Source organism: Microcaecilia unicolor, chromosome 11 (assembly GCF_901765095.1).
Source record: "Microcaecilia unicolor chromosome 11, aMicUni1.1, whole genome shotgun sequence".
In the NCBI taxonomy this organism is placed as follows: domain Eukaryota; kingdom Metazoa; phylum Chordata; class Amphibia; order Gymnophiona; family Siphonopidae; genus Microcaecilia; species Microcaecilia unicolor.
In genome coordinates this window covers 91,962,528-91,981,122 of record NC_044041.1, presented here as the reverse complement: position 1 = coordinate 91,981,122, position 18,595 = coordinate 91,962,528, and the positions used below count along the sequence as shown (strand labels likewise).

Genomic DNA, 18,595 nt, shown 5'->3' with positions numbered 1-18,595 from the left:
GTAGGCATTTTCTGTACTTGTTTTCCGCAGAAGTATTCTCTGTGCTGTTCTCCTTCAGCTGTCTAGGAACTTGTCAATCTGCAGAAGGCTCTCCCTGATCTTCCAGAAACCTAGCTAGCACCCTGTGGGATGTCCCCCCCTCCTCCTGGGACCCACAACCTGTTTGCACCTCCAGTAAGGATTTGCATAATGAATGTTTGAAAGCACCTAAACAATACGTTTACATTATTTGAAACTACAGCAAAATTAGCAGCTCTTCAGTCTCAACTCCAAGTGCAACTCTGGAAGTCTCAGAAGAGCATGATGAGCAAGGCTTTGTTGCTTACTGAAAGAAATTCTCTCTAATCACATCATCACCAAGTAAAATTAATGAAAAAACAAAATAAGAATTTTGACAGCCAGCCCTAAGCACCCACTTAAGATTAAATCTCCAACTTTCTCCTGTTACCAAAAAGCATGCTTATTCATCATGTTTCCTGTGCATTTCCAGTACACTGCAAAGTCTTGTATGTATTTTTTCACCTCCGCCTTGCAGCCTCCCTTTGCCTAAAGACTAAAGCCCCCTATAATATTATTTAAAACACAGAGAACTGACGCAGGTTGAATCTAATAATATTTCCACTGCCATAGCAACCAGAGACAATATGCTCAGGAATGTCTGTCCTTCCCTTAAATTGATGTTTCAAAGACCAAAAGCCTGCCATGTGATTTTTATTTCAATTCACTGATTGGTTTGTGAAAAATAAAAAATATGTGTGTGTGTATATATACATACATACATACTTGTATATATGCTCACCTGAAAATCATTGCCTTACAAGACACATTGGTTAAATGGTTATCGAAATCATGATGTTTTTTCCAAAAAGCAAAAAAAAAAAAAAATTAATTAAAATTTCCTTTTCAACCATTCAGTTGCCTATTTTACCATGAAAATTCTGACTTAGAAGTCTGAGGTGTTCCAGGTTAGGTATGTATAGGGCCTCTTTTACCAAGAGTGGAGTGGCCTAGTGGTTAGGGTGGTGGACTTTGGTCCTGAGGAACTGAGTTTGATTCCTGGCACAGACAGCTCCTTGTGATTCTGGGCAAGTCACTTAACCCTCCATTGCCCGCTGCATAGAGCCTGCCATGAGTGGGAAAGCACGGGGTACAAATGTAACAAAAAAAAAAAAAAGATGCAGCAAAAGGGGGCTGTTGCCGGCATTGGCATGTGTTTTACACGCACGCCGAGGCCCCCTTTTACCGCAGCTGGTAAAAGGGAAATCTTGCTTTCGGACAGGAAATGGCTGGGCAGCAAGTAAAGCACTTGCCGCATGGCCATTTCGGGGGGGAGGGGGAGCCCTTACCACCATCCGATTACCACCGGGTACACTCTGGTGCTACAAAATAAATTAATTTTTGTAGCACTGGAAACGATGGCGTGCCAGGGGTGGGAAGTACTGCTGGGCTGCTGTGGTAGGCCGGCGGTACTTCCTGTATAGCGAGCGGTAAGCCCGCGTTGGGCTTACCGCCACTTAGTAAAAGGAGCCCATAGATCCCTGTACCTGCTTCCTCCACCCTGCCTCAGGCTAAAGTCATAGTAAAATTGGAAATAGATGAAATGCTATGCAGTGGGAATTTTTTTCATATTCCCGATTAAACGGCTACTACTTTCCCAAACCAGAAAAACCTGGCATTGTTTTTCAAAAACTCAGTGGGACACATTGAAAGTGGAAAGCCTTCTGCCCTTTCATTGATGCTTTATACATTTTTCATGTATTGTTGCATTTTATTCATGCACTGTCTTATGATTCTGGTGATTTATTTGATCATTTACTGCTGTAAATCGCTTTGGGTTGAACTTTTTTTCAAAGAAGGCATTATAAAAGTGTAACATAACATCCTGAACTGAAGAAGATTGATATTTAAAAGCACTTAAACTGAAGGTATTCACCCAGGGCCTGATATTCAAAACTATTTAACTGGTTATCTCCCACTGAATATCCGTGGTTAGCTATATCGTGTGACATAGCTGGTTAGACACAGATATTCAGTGCCAAACCAGCTATGTTTAGTGGTTAAAATAGGCCACATAAATAGCAGGCCTGTCTTTAACCACTAAGCACTTAACCAGTTAGCGCTGAATATCAGAATCCGCAATGGTTGTGTAAGATGGGGGGGGGGGGGGGGGGGGTGTAGGCCGGGCGCCCTTCTCCCTTGTCTTTATAAATTTAGGTTGTCGAGCATACTGATCTCCTTGGGTTTGGGGGGGGGGGGTATGGTTAAACTGTTGTCTTGGAATATTGGTGGCATCACCTCACCTATTAAAATCTTAGGGGTTTTAAACAGGCAAAAAACTGAAGTGATGATGCTTAAAAAACCCCACATTTGAACTCCTTGGAATATAAGAAACTGTGTTGTTGGTGGGTTGGGGACAATATGGAGGGGCCCACACAAAATAGGGAGGCAAGGGTTGTTATTTTGTTTTGCAAGGGTCTGCTGTTGGACAAAAAACGATCACTAGTTGATCCGTCAGGGAGATATAGCTCATGTTATTTTGAATCAAGAGTCCATGTTATTGATGAATGTATATGCACCTAACCAATACGATAAATGTTTTTTTCAGAACTATTATTAGATATCTACACACTTTTGATAATATTCAGTCATCCCTAGAGAATTGTATTATGATCTTAAATGCCATACTTATATACTGTTTTACTAAGTACTCTGTTCTTTTTTGGGAAGCCACAAAAGCAGTGCTGAGGGTAGATATAATATCTTATTCGGTGCATAAGAAGAGAGCTAGGTAGGCTGAACTCATTCATTTAAAAGCTCAAGTTTAAAAATATAGGCAGATTTTCAGCAGTCACCCCAGTGCATCCACCAAGGCACTTTTATTGGCTTTCCAATCTGCATTAAATCAACTGATCCACTGCAAAACTCAAAAGTCTTATGCATATTATCGTTATCAGTTGTACAAACATGCTAATAAACATGGACGCCTACAGGCTTGCTTGGTGATGCAAACTGGAAGTCCGTATTGGGTGGTTCAGTTACAAGATAGCATGGGACGTTGTGTTAGATCTAAGGAAGGGAATTTGTATCATCTTTAGGGACTTTTTTGCCCCCCGGAGGATGTTGGTTTGGAGATCTCATCCTATCTTTCTGGTCAATTGTTACCTCACTTGACTGATTTGCAGAGGGCCTTGCTCAGTGCACCTATTTCAGAAGATGAAATGAGATGGGCCATTATAGCCAGTCCATTGCACAAAGCTCCTAGATTGGATGGTCTGTCTTCAGAGTTTTATAAACTTTTGGTTCCAGAGATTGTTTCTTGTGTGACTACAGTGTTTAATTCCGTTATAAGTAGTGGTGTTTTACCAGACACATTGCACGAGGTCCAGATTGTGGTGTCACCGTGCTGATTCCTATTGGCCCATCTCACTCATAATGTATGAGACTAAACTCTTTGCTAAGGTCCTGGAGGATCGTCAGGCTCAGATTCTTCCTCAACTGTTAGTGAATTCCCAGGTGGGATTTGTGAGATCTCACTCAGTGGTGAAGAATGTGAGGATTTTGGCTTCTTTAGAGATGGTGGGCCGTCGCGCCACACCTTCCTTGCTTATCAGTTTTGATGCAGAGAAGGCATTTGACCGGGTCCACTGGTCTTTTATGTTTGAGGTGCTGAGTATCTATGGTTTTACGGGATCCTTTCTGGAAGTTATTAGGGCCTTATACCATGATCTAATCAAACAAGTCAGGGTAAATGGGATGTCTTCTGCTTTTTTCACTATAGCATGGAGGATGAGATAGGGATGCCCTCTTTCTCCACTCTTATTTGTACTGGTCTTGGACCCTTTGATCAGAGATATATTGGGCACTGAAAACATAAGTGGGGGTGTGGATTGGCTTGGAATGTTTTAAAAATTCTGCATTTGCCGATGATCTCTTAGTTCTTCTTAGAGACCCTCAGACATCATTGCCAGCTTTGTTAGACATCTTCTTAGAGTATGGGGACTTCTCTGGGTTTTGCCTCAATCTTGCTAAATCCACTTGTGCAAACAGAAGTTGGCACCTACTTTTGTTTATAGAATAGGTTTAATGAACACCTATAGTAGAGGCCCTGTTATAGGATTACCCTCATAAATTATTATATGGCCAAAATTGGGGACAGGATTTGGCACATTCTGAGCACAATGACACCTAAATGGATAACACACCTCTATATGGCAATATTAATCTATTAAACATATATGGGTCGATATTCAAGTAATTTAACTGGCCAGAAACAGCTCCTGTGGGCTAACCAGTTATTTTCAGTGGCACTTAACTGATTAGTGCCTATCTCAAAACTGGCTAGTTTGGGGGCATTCCGGGGGTGGAGTCAGCACTTAACTGGCCATGGTAACTGTATAAACAGGACCACAAAAAAGTCAGCTCTATGTTTATGTGGTAACCCATAGCCAGTTAAAGTGTGGAATATTGCACTTAACCGGCTACGCTTCAGCCGGCTCCACAAACCCAGATATTCAATACCGAAGACATGGCCCAACATTGAATTTCTGGGCATAATGCCGGTGGCAGTCAGCAAAACACTGAACATCACCAGCTGAATATCAACCCCATAAAGTATGAGGTCAGTTTTGAAATAGCACTTAGACATTTGGCACTGATACTGGGTACCTATGTGTTTAGCATTTATGTGTGGGCTGGACGTGACATAACCAGATACAACCTGGCGCACTTATCCCAAATGTATATGCTAGACAGTGGTGTTCCTAGGTCGGCTGCCACCTGGGGCGGATTGCACATCATACCCCTCTTGCGAATCATGACACTCCCCAGTGCATCACCTCCACCTCCTCCTCCCCAAGTGCATCGCTCTTACCTCCTGGGGGTGCAGGGAGCAGTCGCGCGGCTGTCGGGTCTGTTGGTTCCCTGCCCCGGAAGAGGAAGTAACATCAGAGGGAACAGGGAACCGATGGAGCCGACAGCCGCAAGGCTGCTCCCTGCATCCCCTTGCAGCACGCACTCAGGATGGACCGACCCCACTGCCCCACCCTTGGTATGCCACTGATTTTAGATGTATAGCTGCCTGATATCAGCACCTACACATGTAGGGGGCAATTCTCTGTTATGCAGGTTCCAGCCAATATTCAGTGCTGGCACCTGCATAGCTAAGCGATCAAAGTTAGAACAGCCTTTTGTATGGTCCTACGTGGTCAATCAACTAAGTGTGCACCAGCACTGAATATCGTTGGTTCTCACATAATTGCCAGATCCTTCATGACTCTGCCTGGACCACCCTTCCACTTCCTAGTTTCAAAATGGGCGGTTAGAGCTGGTATTCAGCAGCAGTGCCTGGTTAAGTGCCACTGAATGAGCCTCTCCTGCCTGGTTAAACCTCTTTGAATGTGGAGGTTCTACACATGCTACTAAAAATAAAAAATAAACAGCTATGAGCTGTTTTTACTCAAATAGGACAGGAGGGCTGTGGCCACACAAGACAGCCCCATTGGCAGGTGACATGGAAGCTCTGATCCACCAGCATGTACAGTCATACTACCAAGTTGATAAACACCACAAAAGTGGAGTGGAGGCGTGGCCTAGTGGTTAGAGCACTGGTCTTGAATTTAGATGTGGCCAGTTCAAATCCCACTGCTGCTCTTTGTGATCTTGGGCAAGTCACTTAACCCTCCATTACCTCAGGTATAAACTTAGATTGTGAGCCCTCCTGGGACAGAGAAATATCCAGTGTACCTGAATGTAACTCACCTTGAGCTACTACTGAAAACAGTGTGAGCAAAATCTAAATAAATAAAAGGGGGGACTGGGACTTGATATACTTCCTTTCTGTGGTCATTGGAGCCGACTCTGTGGGTGCTGTGGGTGCTTGAGCACCCCCAATATTGAGAAAATTCCTTGTATGTGTCCAGGGAGGGGTTATTTTCATTGGGCTTAGCACCCCCAATAATTTTGAAAAGCTGGCACCTATGTCTGTGGTTACAATCAAAGTGGTTTACATACTATATACAGGTATTTATTTTGTATCTGGGGCAATGGAGGGTTAAGTGACTTGCCCAGGATCAATGTCCATTGCACTAACCACTAGGCTACTCTTCGGAGCAGAATACTGTACAGTATCAAGACAAGTCGATACCCTTGTTGAAGAACTTTGCTGTATGGAATATTCATTATGTACAAAGCTACTCACCTAGGAAAGTGTTTGCTATGTATTCTGATACCTGGTTCCCAGAGCGGCTGGTTTCTGATAAATGGGTCAGTTCTCTATTCAACATTCTTTTGAACTGCAAGAGGAAACAAAATCTTAGTTATAACAATTGATTTTCAGGGTTCTGTGGATAGAGCAGAGAACCTGCCGTTTGAGTCCCTCTGTGAACACCAAAGCAGAAGTCCACTAGTGGTTAGAGGATTAGATGTAATCCAAAGCTTCCTCTCCTCCCCCTAAGTGCGCAACCTTGGGGGAAGTCATGGAGAAGGACATTTTCAAAAGCTGTTTACTTATGTAAATGGCTACATCCATCAGTAGAAGGCTATTTGAAAACTGCCCACCCTATACGTGAGTAAAAATACATGTGTTTACTTTTACCTGTATTTTGTGCTGGCGTTCCCAGGACTGGGACAGGCAGGGAAGTCGATAATGTGTGCAGTTTTGCACATTCAGTACTTTGGGGTTGACTTTATAAAGCCTGTTCCATGTGTAAAACCTGCATAACAGAACTGTATAGTCCACATATGTGCATAAAAATTTGGCACACTGAAACAATCTGCGTGTAGGTGTTCCCAGTCATAGCTTGGGTACAACAGAGGCAGAGTCACAATGTGCATACATATTTTATAAACTATGTGGGTACATATATGAAGTATAGGCGCACCTTTACATCCTTTTCAGAGCAGGTATAGATTTGTGTGTGGGCATTTGCACACATTTGAGGCAGGTTCTAGGTACCTATTTTATAAATAAGCATCCTTTTGCTTGTCTCACATTGCCGTCCTCAAATCACAAGCCAGGAACCTTGAAATACAGCTATACTCAACAATCATGCTGATCCCCTAAATCTAAGTAACCTTCAAGAGCTGCTTCTATCATTTGCAACAGCTACACTGCCTCTCTTCTTACATCAAGAAGGCAAGTTTTGTCATATTTTGCATACCATGATAACATCAAGACTGGATTACTGTAATGCAATCTACAATGGCCTGACTACAAAGAGTTTGCACCAGCTCCAATTGATTCAGAACGTTGTAGCAAGACTAATAGAAGGTTGTAAGCTATGTGACTGACCACATCACACCATATTTGCAAAACCTTCACTGGCTACCAGTAAAGGGTTATGGATTTGATATACCACCTTTCTGTGATACAACCAAAGCGGTATACATACATTACATGCAACTACAATACAGGGCTAAATTTAAAACTTGATGTCTGATCTTCAAGGCCCTTAAAGGAACTGGCCCACAGTACTTGAAGAACAGGATCTCCTTCTACACATCTCCATGGTCACTGAGGTCCTCTCAAGGAGTATCCCTAACCACACCCTCTGCAAAGGACATCAAAAGATGTGATACCAGTGAGCCTTCCCCAGAGTGGCCCCCACACTCTGGAATGCACTCCCTGAAAGGCTTTGCTTAACACAAGACTATCTCTACTTCAGGAAACAGGTGAAACCCTGGCTCTTCAATCAGGTCTTTAATGGAAAAGTAACTAACTTGCTAGTCACACACAAGGTGTGACACTGGATGCACATATTCTACAAGACATGTTTATCCACTCCTATCGTAGCTGAGATTATATTCATGCACCTTTCTGACTTTGCGTGTAACATTCTTTAAATTAGTCCATTATCTAACTCCTGTTATTCTATCTGTTTCATCTTTGTTTATACATCTTATGCTGTCTATTAAAATTTACTGCTGTAATTGCCTATGTTTGACCTACTCTTGCTGTATACCGCCTTGAGTGAAATTCCTTCAAAAAGGTGGTAAATAAATCCTAATAAATAAATAAATAAAAAGAGCCCCTAAATGTTGCAACAATATGCAGACTCACTGTGCTGGTTTCCGCTAACTCTTACAATCCTATGGAGAGATAGATGGGGCAGGCTGGGAAAGGATTTATTAAAAGTATTTTTAAGGTTCAAGATGGGGATTTTACCTGTGATTCAAAGGAGCCTGGACACTGCAGTCACAAATTCATAATAATGGGGTAACTACCACAGACGGAAAAATTGTTCACTGTTAATCTTACTTCACTGTTTACTATTAAGAAATCCTGTTCCGTGAATCATGGGAGTAACACAAATGAATCCTAGATCTCATTTCATGGGATAGGAAAATGTATTATTGGTATATCAAATCAATAAACCATAAACTTTCTGTAATTTTGAGCTAGTCCACATCTAATAAAGGTAGTAGAATAGTTTCTACCCTCTCCCTGGGGGGTGGTGGTGGTGGTGGTTGTCTCTCTGTTGTGTTCTTAAACTGTGCTGCATCTCCTCTGACATATATTTCACACTTAATTCAAGCAAGTTTCTTTCTGCTTTAATTTGCAGAAAGTGGTTTCCAAGCAGATCTAAGTAAAAGGTCCCTACATTGGCTTCTCACTTATTTCTGAAGTCCTAGATACCATTCTAAATATTCTTGAATTTCTTTATCAAACTAAGTTATTCTTATATATTAGTGCACCAATTTAAGCAGAAAAGAAAGAGCAAGAAAAACCTCAAAGCTTGGTGAGTCCGTGTGGGAGACTTAGAAGGCCAGCCCTCAGGGACTTTTTCAACAGAAACACATGTTTCCAAGCAAGCATAGTACATGCTGCATATGTGCAGCACAATGGCGCATCAGTAGTTTATGAGCTGATTATGAGCATATGTTCTCTGTATATCATTTTCAGATGCACTCTGGTCTAGCTTCAATGCGGCACCGTGATGTGTGTGAGACTGGGGCTCTAGGATTTTCTGGTAAAGAGAGATGGAATTAGAGGTTTTATTTTTTAATTTGTACCCTGCACTTTCCCACTCATGGCAGGCTCAATGTGGCTTAGGTACTTATTTGTACCTGGGGCAATGGAGGGTTAAGTGACTTGCCCAGAGTCACAAGGAGCTGCCTGTGCCTGCAGTGGGAATTGAACCCAGTTCCCCAGGACCAAAGTCCACCACTCTAACCACTAGGCCACTCCTGCTCTTTTATAACTTTTCAAGGCACTCACCTGAAATTGAGCTCACTGTTCAGATGTTTGACTATGACCGAGCATTTTAAATATGCCTTTGGAACTTTGGTGGACTATACATTCATTATCTAAGATTTCCTTAGTCTTACCATTCTGTTTCTGCAATTATGGTTTTATTATTAAGGAGGTAAATTTCTAACTGCCCGGAATGAGGACTTCCTACCTGTGGGCTTTGCCCCAGTTTGTACTTTCATTTTTAAAAATTATCTCAGGAAACCTATGTGCACGCATTCATACCTGCTAATTTGCGTGCCTTTCCTCACTTTCTGTAAAGTTCCATGATTCTCAATAGATCACCTAAACATAGGTGCCAGGTTGATGTGTGCTAAACACAGATGCTATAATGGCATTTGCGCATGCGACTGCTGTTATAAATACTAGAGTAAGTCTGCATTTACGCACATATTAGACATGAGGACTTACACCAGAAATGCTAGTATTCTATAACCTGTGCGGGTAACTGCCTGACTTGCCCCTGACTCGCCCAGGCCCCTCCCAGGTCCACACCTTGGAGTTGTGTGCTCTGGAATTTGAGTGCACAACTTAGAGGCAGATGCAGCAACCAAACGTAAAAAAATCTAAATCGTTAAAGTCCCTAACGATTTTAAAATAACGAAAAATGCACCAAAAAAAAAAGTCACACATGCTGAGATCGGTATTGAAAAGTACAATGTACCAAAGAATCACAATACACATCGTTAATCGGCCCCCAAATCATGCGCAGAGCAGCCAAGCGTTATGTTAGCTGCTCTGCGCATGCCACAAACAGTCAAAACACAGTCAAATCACAAGCACATGGCTCCCAAATCAAATCAAAACAAAAATAAAAAAAAAGGGTCGGGAGGGGGCAAGGGCGCTCATCAGGAGCGTCCTGTACGGACGGCCTTGCCCCCCCCCCGCCACTTTCCGCCGCTCCCCCACCCCGAAAAAGCAAAATGCTAGCTGCCCCGGTCCCCCTCCCTTCCTCACTACTCTGTCACCTCAGCTCCGCCTCCCGACATCCTCCGTCCTGTGCCCCGCCCCCTTTTGGGGTCGTCGCCGCCATTCCCCTCTTCCATCGGGCCCCCCTCCCTCTTACCGGGCCCGTGCAGCGCCTCTCTCCTCTGTCCGAAGGCGCTGCACGGGCAAGAAGAAAGCTGATGGCTGCCTTCGCCCAGCTTCGATGGCGTGTCTTTCTCCTGCTGGGCCCGCCCCTGTCTGATGTCAGTAACCTACGTAGGTTACTGACGTCAGACAGGGGCGGGCCCAGCAGGAGAAAGACGCGCCATCGAAGCTGGGCGAAGGCAGCCATCAGCTTTCTTCTTGCCCGTGCAGCGCCTTCGGACAGAGGAGAGAGGCGCTGCACGGGCCCGGTAAGAGGGAGGGGGGGCCGATGGAAGAGGGGAATGGCGGCGACGACCCCAAAAGGGGGCGGGGCACAGGACGGAGGATGTCGGGAGGCGGAGCTGAGGTGAGAGAGTAGTGAGGAAGGGAGGGGGGCAGGGGCTGCTCGAATTTTGCTTTTTCGGGGTGGGGGGAGCGGCGGAAAGTGGGGAGCAGCAGGGGGGGGCAAGGCCGTCCGTACAGGACGCTCCTGATGAGCGCCCTTGCCCCCTCCCGATCCTTTTTTTATTTTTATTTATTTTTGTTTTTCTGACGTCCTTTGGACCAATCACAGCGCTTTTAGCTCTGCTAATGCGCTGGGATTGGCTCAAAGTTTGTTTATTTTTTCTCTTAATGATTTTTCCTGCCACAGAGCTGACCTAACGAGTGGTCCAGACCTCTCGTTAGTTTTCCTGCCTTTTTCCTGCGTAAAGGCAATCGGAAAAGGTTAGTGCATGTCGTTTCAATGGGGTTTTCACACTAATTGCTCATCTCCATTCCGTTTTCGTTAGCTGCTGGCTTCCTCGGTAAAAGCCCTTTGATGCATGCAACGGATCAAATTTTCCTCGTTGGAGAGTCATTAAAGGCTCATTTAGCTTTAGTGCATCTGTCTCTTAGAGAATACCGACTGCCATGCAACTGCTAATTAGAGCCAATTAACACTGATTATAGCCAATAATTGGTCATTAAGGCCAATTAGAATCTAATTAATCTATTAAGTTCTACAAATTGTGTGTGCAACTTTGTGTGCTAGTTGACAATTTGAACATGCAACTTTGTAGAATTAGGGTTATGTGTTTAGGTTTACCCACACAAAGGGAAAGAAATCTTTAAAAATCCATTTCCACATGTAAAAGACTGTTTTTCCTGTGGAAATGGCTCAGAAAATTGCTAGGGGTGTGCAAGGGAATGGTCTGGGGATGGTCTATATTTGTAAACAAAACATCAATCTTACATGCCTAAAACATTTACACACTCAGAGAAACAAGACTGAAACAACTGCACACCCCTAAAAATTATCTTATTAAAGGACAATAATCAAAACTCTCTCCACGGGTAAAACAGTATTTTATTGCCTATCTGTCTGGGGACAAAAGACAGTAATTCAACAACACACACATTTTTACCACTCCATAGTGAATAAGTGGTACCAGGGAGACAGAATGAGGACAGAGATTGAGGAGTAGCCTAGTGGTTAGGGTGGTGGACTTTGGTCTTGGGGAACTGAGTTCTATTCCCACTTCAGGCACAGGCAGCTCCTTGTGACTCTGGGCAAGTCACTCCATTGCCCCATGTAAGCCACATTGAGCCTGCCATGAGTGGGAAAGCACGGGGTACAAATGTAACAAAAAAAAACCCAAAGCATAGAGGGCCTTGCAAAAATCTTCAGACCCTTGTACATTTTGCTGTCTAAAAAATACAATTAAAAATACATTAAAGTAGAAGATGTATATGACATCCTCTACACTTTTAGTGTGAAAAAGCAATTACAGAAATATTCTAAAAGTAATTAAACTATGCAATCAAATAAAGACTTTTTGTTTGTTTTCAAGCTTTTACACTCCTTGACTCAATACTTGCTCGGATCCCCGTTTGCAGCAACAACTGTTGTGAAATCATTTAGGATAAGGGTCTACCTACTTTGCACAGCACGATGGTGCAATTTTGGCCATTCTTTATGGCAGAACAGCTCAGGCTCTTTCCAGCTGGCTGGGGATCATCAGTGGACTGCAGTCCTAAATCTTGAGATAGACTTTCTATTGGAATGAGGTTTGGGCTTTGACTGGGCCACTTGAGGACATTCCCTTTCTTCTTGCTAAATACTCTATTGTTCCTTTTTCTTAAGACCATCATCCTGCTAGAGGTTGAATGTTCTCTCCCTTGTCACAATTACAGCAGACTAGATCCGGTTTTCCTCTAGGATCCACCAATGCTTTGCACCATCTATCTTTCTCATGCCTGTCTCCACACCTGTAAAGCAACCCCACAACATAATACCACTGGTTTTTAGCAGAGTAATGTGCTATGTTTTGATTTATCCCCTATATCCATCACTTAGCACTGAGATCAGAAAGTTCTATTTGCATCCAGTATCTCCTAAGTGTTTCTTTGTGGCACATCACATGGCTTTTCTTCAGCAGCAGCTTTTATCTCAAAACCCTCCCATTCAGGCCACATTTATGGGATCATTTTGAAATTGTTCAACAGTCAACATTTTCCCTGATTTCAGTCAGCAATTTCTAAAGTTCTTTTAACAAAAACAAGAGGCACTGATCTGCTTACTGAGATACAAACAAAGTAAAAACAGATCACATACAAAACACAGAATCAAGTGAATAAAAAAAGAGAAGTGGTTTATTAAAACAGCTACCTGACGTGGCCACGTTTCACTCTCAGGCTGCGTCAGGGGTAAAAAGACTAAAAGGGGTTGATAACAGAGTCTACCCCTAATAGTAAAAAATCAAACCACTATTAGCCCATTTCTCTCCATGACCTGACCTGAAACGAGAGGGTCAGTTGTGGAGAGAAGTGGACTAAGTGGTTTGTTTTTTTACTATTAGGTTGCTGAATCCCATTTTAAAGGAATAAGGCTTGCAAGCTGTGTTAGTCCCTTAAAATGGGATTCAGCAACCTCTGGGACTAAGATCCTGCAGGTTGTTGAATCCTGTGTGAAATCAAAGTGCAATAAAAGGCAATCCTTTACTCCATCTTGATACCTTCCCCCCCTTGGTAACATTGTGCAGGCAAAAATGTTCATTCTGTTTGTTTCCTGTGTCATTTACAGCAATGCTTCTCAATCCAGACTTCAGGGCATACCCAGTCAGTTGGGTTTTCAGAATATCCACAATATGCATGAAATAAAGTTTGCATACACTGCCTTCTTGGCATGCAAATCTATCTCATACATATGCATTGTGGACATCCTGAAAACCTGATTGGCTCCAAGGACTGGGTTGAGAAGCACTGGTTTATAGGATATTTGTTTTGCTTTATTTAGATTTAAAAAATTTTTTATTTCAGGGCAATGCTATTTATAATGCACACACTTTGTGATAAATCACACATTAATGACACAAGAGAACAACAACATTTCTGGGTTATTCCTGTCATTATGACATGAAACAATTGCACATCCGTACTGTTCAGCTTGGCGGACTTTTACCTTGATTACTAGTGTAAAGCTGATGAGTAAAACTTTTGGGTGAGTTTGTGCCAATATGGGCTGTTTTGATTACGCCTCCTTAACAAATTAATTCTTTCAGTGATTTAAAGGAGGGATACCACAGTGGACAGGTGTGATAACTGAAAAGTCATAGATCCCTTTCCTCTCTGAACACACCACCCAAACTCCCATCCACTCTCTCATTACCTCTCGCCTTGACTACTGTAACCTACTCCTCACTGGTCTCCCACTTAGCCACCTATCCCCCCTTCAGTCCATTCAGAACTCTGCTGCACGTCTTATCTTCCGCCTGAACCGATACACTCATATCACCCCTCTCCTCAAGTCACTTCATTGGCTTCCGATCAGGTACCGCATTCAGTTCAAGCTTCTGCTACTAACCTACAAATGCACTCGATCTGCAGCCCCTCCTTAACTCTCAACCCTCATCTCCCCTTACGTTCCTACCCGTAACCTCTGCTCTCAAGACAAATTCCTCCTTTCAGTACCCTTCTCCACCATCGCCAACTCCAGGCTCCGCCCTTTCTGCCTCGCCTCACCCCATGCGTGGAACAAACTCCCCGAGCCCATACGCAAGGCCCCCTCCCTGCCCATCTTCAATTACTGCTTAAAGCCCACCTCTTCAATGTCGCTTTCGGCACCTAACCACTACACCTCTACTTAGGAAATCCAGACTGCCCCAACTTGACATTTCGTTCTTTAGATTGTAAGCTCCTTTGAGCAGGGACTCTTTGTTAATTGCATAACCCTAGTAGCGCTCTAGAAATGGTAAGTAGTAGTAGTAGTAGTAGTAACTGGGAGGGGGGTGAGAGTCCCATTATAATATAATGCGGAAGAGTGCTGAGGGCTCATATGACTAATAACCTACCATCTATTTCCTGAGGAAGTCCTTGCATTCACTAACCCAAAATTAATCAAAGGGAATCCCCCTAATGTTACAATAAGCATTTGAGGGGGGAATCCTCTCCTCCAAGCTATCCTCCTTCCAACCTACCTACATAAAAATCTACCATCACTTCCTTCCACATACACACACATCTTTTCATCCCCCCATCACCTACCCTATTAATTTTTTCCCCCATCCATGCCCAATTTATCTACAAAGGAAAGGAACTCTTCCACAGCTCAGATCACCACCTTGCTGTGCAGGTATTACATCAAAAGAAAAGACAGAGCTCTTCAACTTCTGAAAGAGCTCTTCAGCAACTACTGCACTTAACTGGTTGACCTGCATTTGTGAAAGTAAATCGGAAATGATTCCATCAGGTTGTGTTTTTCACAAGAGTTGATCACACTAAATAAATGCACAGATCTCCATCTGTCATCTGATCATACGCTTCATTTTTTCCCCAGACTGCCAGAGTTCTCATGTTCCCTTGACATTACAAGGTAAATGTTCAAATTCTAAGCTGGGAGAAAACAGGAGCTATACATTCAGATTGGCAGAGTCAGCTTAAGTGCATGTTCAGCTGTCTATAAGTGCATGTGAACGGTTTAGCCAAATTAAAATGGACTCACATATTTGATGCCTTTATTTGAAATGACTTCAAATACACGTGTGCCTAATATCTGCTTAACAACATAAGCTGTGCAAGCTGGAAGGCTGGGTGTATACTGGCAGTTGAGTGCCTTATTGTATATATACACCTATAACAACGGAGTTTTGCCTTCTGCCTAGACCCAAGTTAATGGGTGATACCTCTTGTTCTTGGATAAATGTAATACATTTATATCACATTAGTTCCTATATAAAGGTTTCATTGGCAACCTATTTCTATGCAATGTGTTGGGGACCTAAGATGACAACCAGACTGACTTTTAATGAACACAATTGTTTATTTCAATAGTACATGAGAAAGGACTGACTTTAAATTCTGTTGTGACAGACTGCAAGTTAAGGTGAATGCCACTTAACATCGTATGCAGTTATTAGTAAGAAAAAATAATTTTGCCTTTCACAATCATTAAGGGCCTCTGCAAAACGGACTTTTCTTTAGTATGTTATGATGCTAAATGGTGTGTGCTATAATAAGATCAACGCAATATTTGAGGGGCAGGCATCAACATTAATCTTACCCAGGACCCTCACTACAAAACAGAAAACAAATTTTAGCTTGATGGGTAAGCCAATGTTACGCCGATTTTTAAAAAAAGGTTCCAGAGGAGATCCGGAAAATTATAGACCGGTGAGTCTGACGTCAGTACCGGGCAAAATGGTAGAGGCTATTATTAAGAATAAAATTACAGAGCACATACAAAAACATGGGCTGATGAGACAAAGTCAGCACGGATTTAGTGAAGGGAAGTCTTGCCTCACCAATCTACTGCATTTTTGTGAAGGGGTGAACAAACATGTGGACAATGGGGAGCCGGTGGATATTGTGTATCTGGATTTTCAAAAGGCGTTTGACAAAGTGCCTCATGAAAGACTCCTGAGGAAACTGGAGAGTCATGGGATCGGAGGTAGGGTATTACTATGGATTAAGAACTGGTTGAAAGATAGGAAGCAAAGAGTAGGGTTGAATGGTCAGTATTCTCAGTGGAGAAGGGTAGTAAGTGGGGTCCCGCAGGGGTCTGTAATGGGACTGCTGCTTTTTAACATATTTATAAATGACCTAGAGATGGGAGTAAATAGTGAGGTAATTAAATTTGCAGATGACACAAAGTTATTCAGGGTCATCAGGTCGCAGGAGAAGTGTGAAAGATTACAGGAGGACCTCACGAGACTGGGGGATTGGGCGTGCAAGTGGCAGATGAAGTTCAATGTTGACAAGTGCAAAGTGATGCATGTGGGTAAGAGGAACCCAAATTACAGCTATGTCATGCAAGGTTCCGCGTTAGGAGTCACGGACCTAGAAAGGGATCTGGGAGTCATTGTTGATAAGACGTTAAAAACTTCTGCTCAATGTGCTGCGGCGGCTAAGAAAGCACACAGAATGTTGAGTATTATTAGGAAAGGGATGGAAAACAAACTTGTGGATGTTATAATGCCATTGTATCGCTCCATGGTGCGACCGCACCTCGAGTACTGTGTCCAATTCTGGTCGCCGCATCTCAAAAAACATATAAGGGAATTAGAGAAGGTGCAGAGAAGGGCGATGAAAATGATAAAGGGAATGGAACGACTTCCTTATGAGGAAAGGCTGAAAAGGTTAGGGCTCTTCAGCTTGGAGAAAAGGCGGCTGAGGGGTGATATGATAGATGTCTACAAGATAATGAGCGGATTAGAGCGGACAGATGTGAAGCGTTTGTTTACACTTTCAAACAACAACAAAACCAGGGGACACAAGATGAAGCAATAATATGGTAGATTTAAAACAAATAGGAGAAAGCTTTTCTTTACTCAGCGTGTAGTTAGACTCTGAAACTCGTTGCCGGAGAATGTAGTGACAGCAGCTGGCCTTACGGAATTTAAAGGGGGTTTGGACAGATTCCTGAAGGAAAAGTCCATTGAACATTATTAAAAAAAAATATATTTTTTTTTTTTGGGGGGGGGGGGGGGGGGGGGGGGGGGGGGGTTGCCGAGTTCTTGAAGCGTGGATTGGCCGCTGTCGGAGACAGGATCCTGGGCTTGATGGACCCTTGGCCTTTTCCCAGTATGGTGGTACTTATGTACTAATTTATGGATGTTTAATTTTATAAAGTTGTAAACCACCTTGAATGACTAGCCATTGTCATATTGTAGTATATAAGTTTTTACTAATGAATAAATTAACTTTAGTTTCCAAAATGTATTTTAGAATTCTTGTGTTTGTATAGGATAAAAAGGTTCAAATATTCTGAATATGCATTATATTTGAAACCTGGATCCCCCTGTATATAAATGACAAAACGTCTGATATCAGTGAAGTTCCCAACAAACAAGTAACGCACTGGTCCCTACTTTGAAAAGGATCCTTGTTATTTGTTGCTGGAAGTAAAAATAACTGGGTTGATATTCAGCTGCCATGGTCAGTGATTTTTTTAAACCCTTTCTTCAACAGTAAGAAAATATCTGGATACTGAGAGCCACTATCTGAATAAGGTGGCGGCCTATTGAAACTTATCTGGTTCATGGCAATATTCAGTCTGCTGTCCGGATAACTTAAGAAAGCCCCCTATCTGTTCTCTGGATAGTAGAATTAATTCTGCACTATCTAGATAAGTTCTGGGATTAATCTGACTCTGCCTTGGCACTATCTGCATTAGCAGGTGCTGTTATATGGATAAGTGATTTTAATATTGACTCTAACACTGATCTCACACTCAGGGCCAGTCTTAGCAACTGCGGGGCCCTGTGCAGATCAGTTCAGTGGGACCCCCGTCCCACCTAGCCCTGCCCCTTGTTGACAAGATGTATTTTAAACATTTTTTTATTTCAAATAAAGACAAATCAAGCAAAACTTGTACATAAAAACTAATTCAAATATGCACAATGCTATCATAGGAAACCTTTGGGTTTAAGAACCCTTTAGTGTCCAATGTTCCCGTAATAAGCCATATGGGAACAGATTGATGGGAACATTGGACACTAAAGGGTTAAAAAGCAAATCGATGTGCATGTAGGGACTGGATAAATAAATTAAAACAAATTCCCTTAATATGTAATACTTGGTAGCAATAAAGAAACAGTGATTGAATATTTACATAGCAAGCAGCCTGAGCCAACAGATTTATTTTCCACTGAATATAATTAACTTTGTATGAACTTGGCTGCTAATAGAGTGCTGAACTGGACAATGTTGGCACATTTAAACTGACTCTGGACAGTTCTGTACGAAGGAAACCCTTCCCTCATTAATCAATACCTTCTCTGTGAAATAGTAATAATAAAA

The 18,595-nt window shown here is 42.6% G+C and overlaps 1 protein-coding gene across 3 annotated transcripts in view; it reads right to left on the bottom strand.

The window, feature by feature from the left end:
- PDE4C (phosphodiesterase 4C) overlaps positions 1-18,595 on the bottom strand; it is an 838,284-nt gene that overhangs the window by 19,515 nt on the left and 800,174 nt on the right. For all 3 annotated transcript variants that reach the window (XM_030217807.1, XM_030217808.1, XM_030217809.1), the window contains one exon: positions 6,197-6,290. In XM_030217807.1, the coding sequence (XP_030073667.1) occupies positions 6,197-6,290 (94 nt within the window). The remainder of the gene's footprint in view (positions 1-6,196; positions 6,291-18,595) is intronic.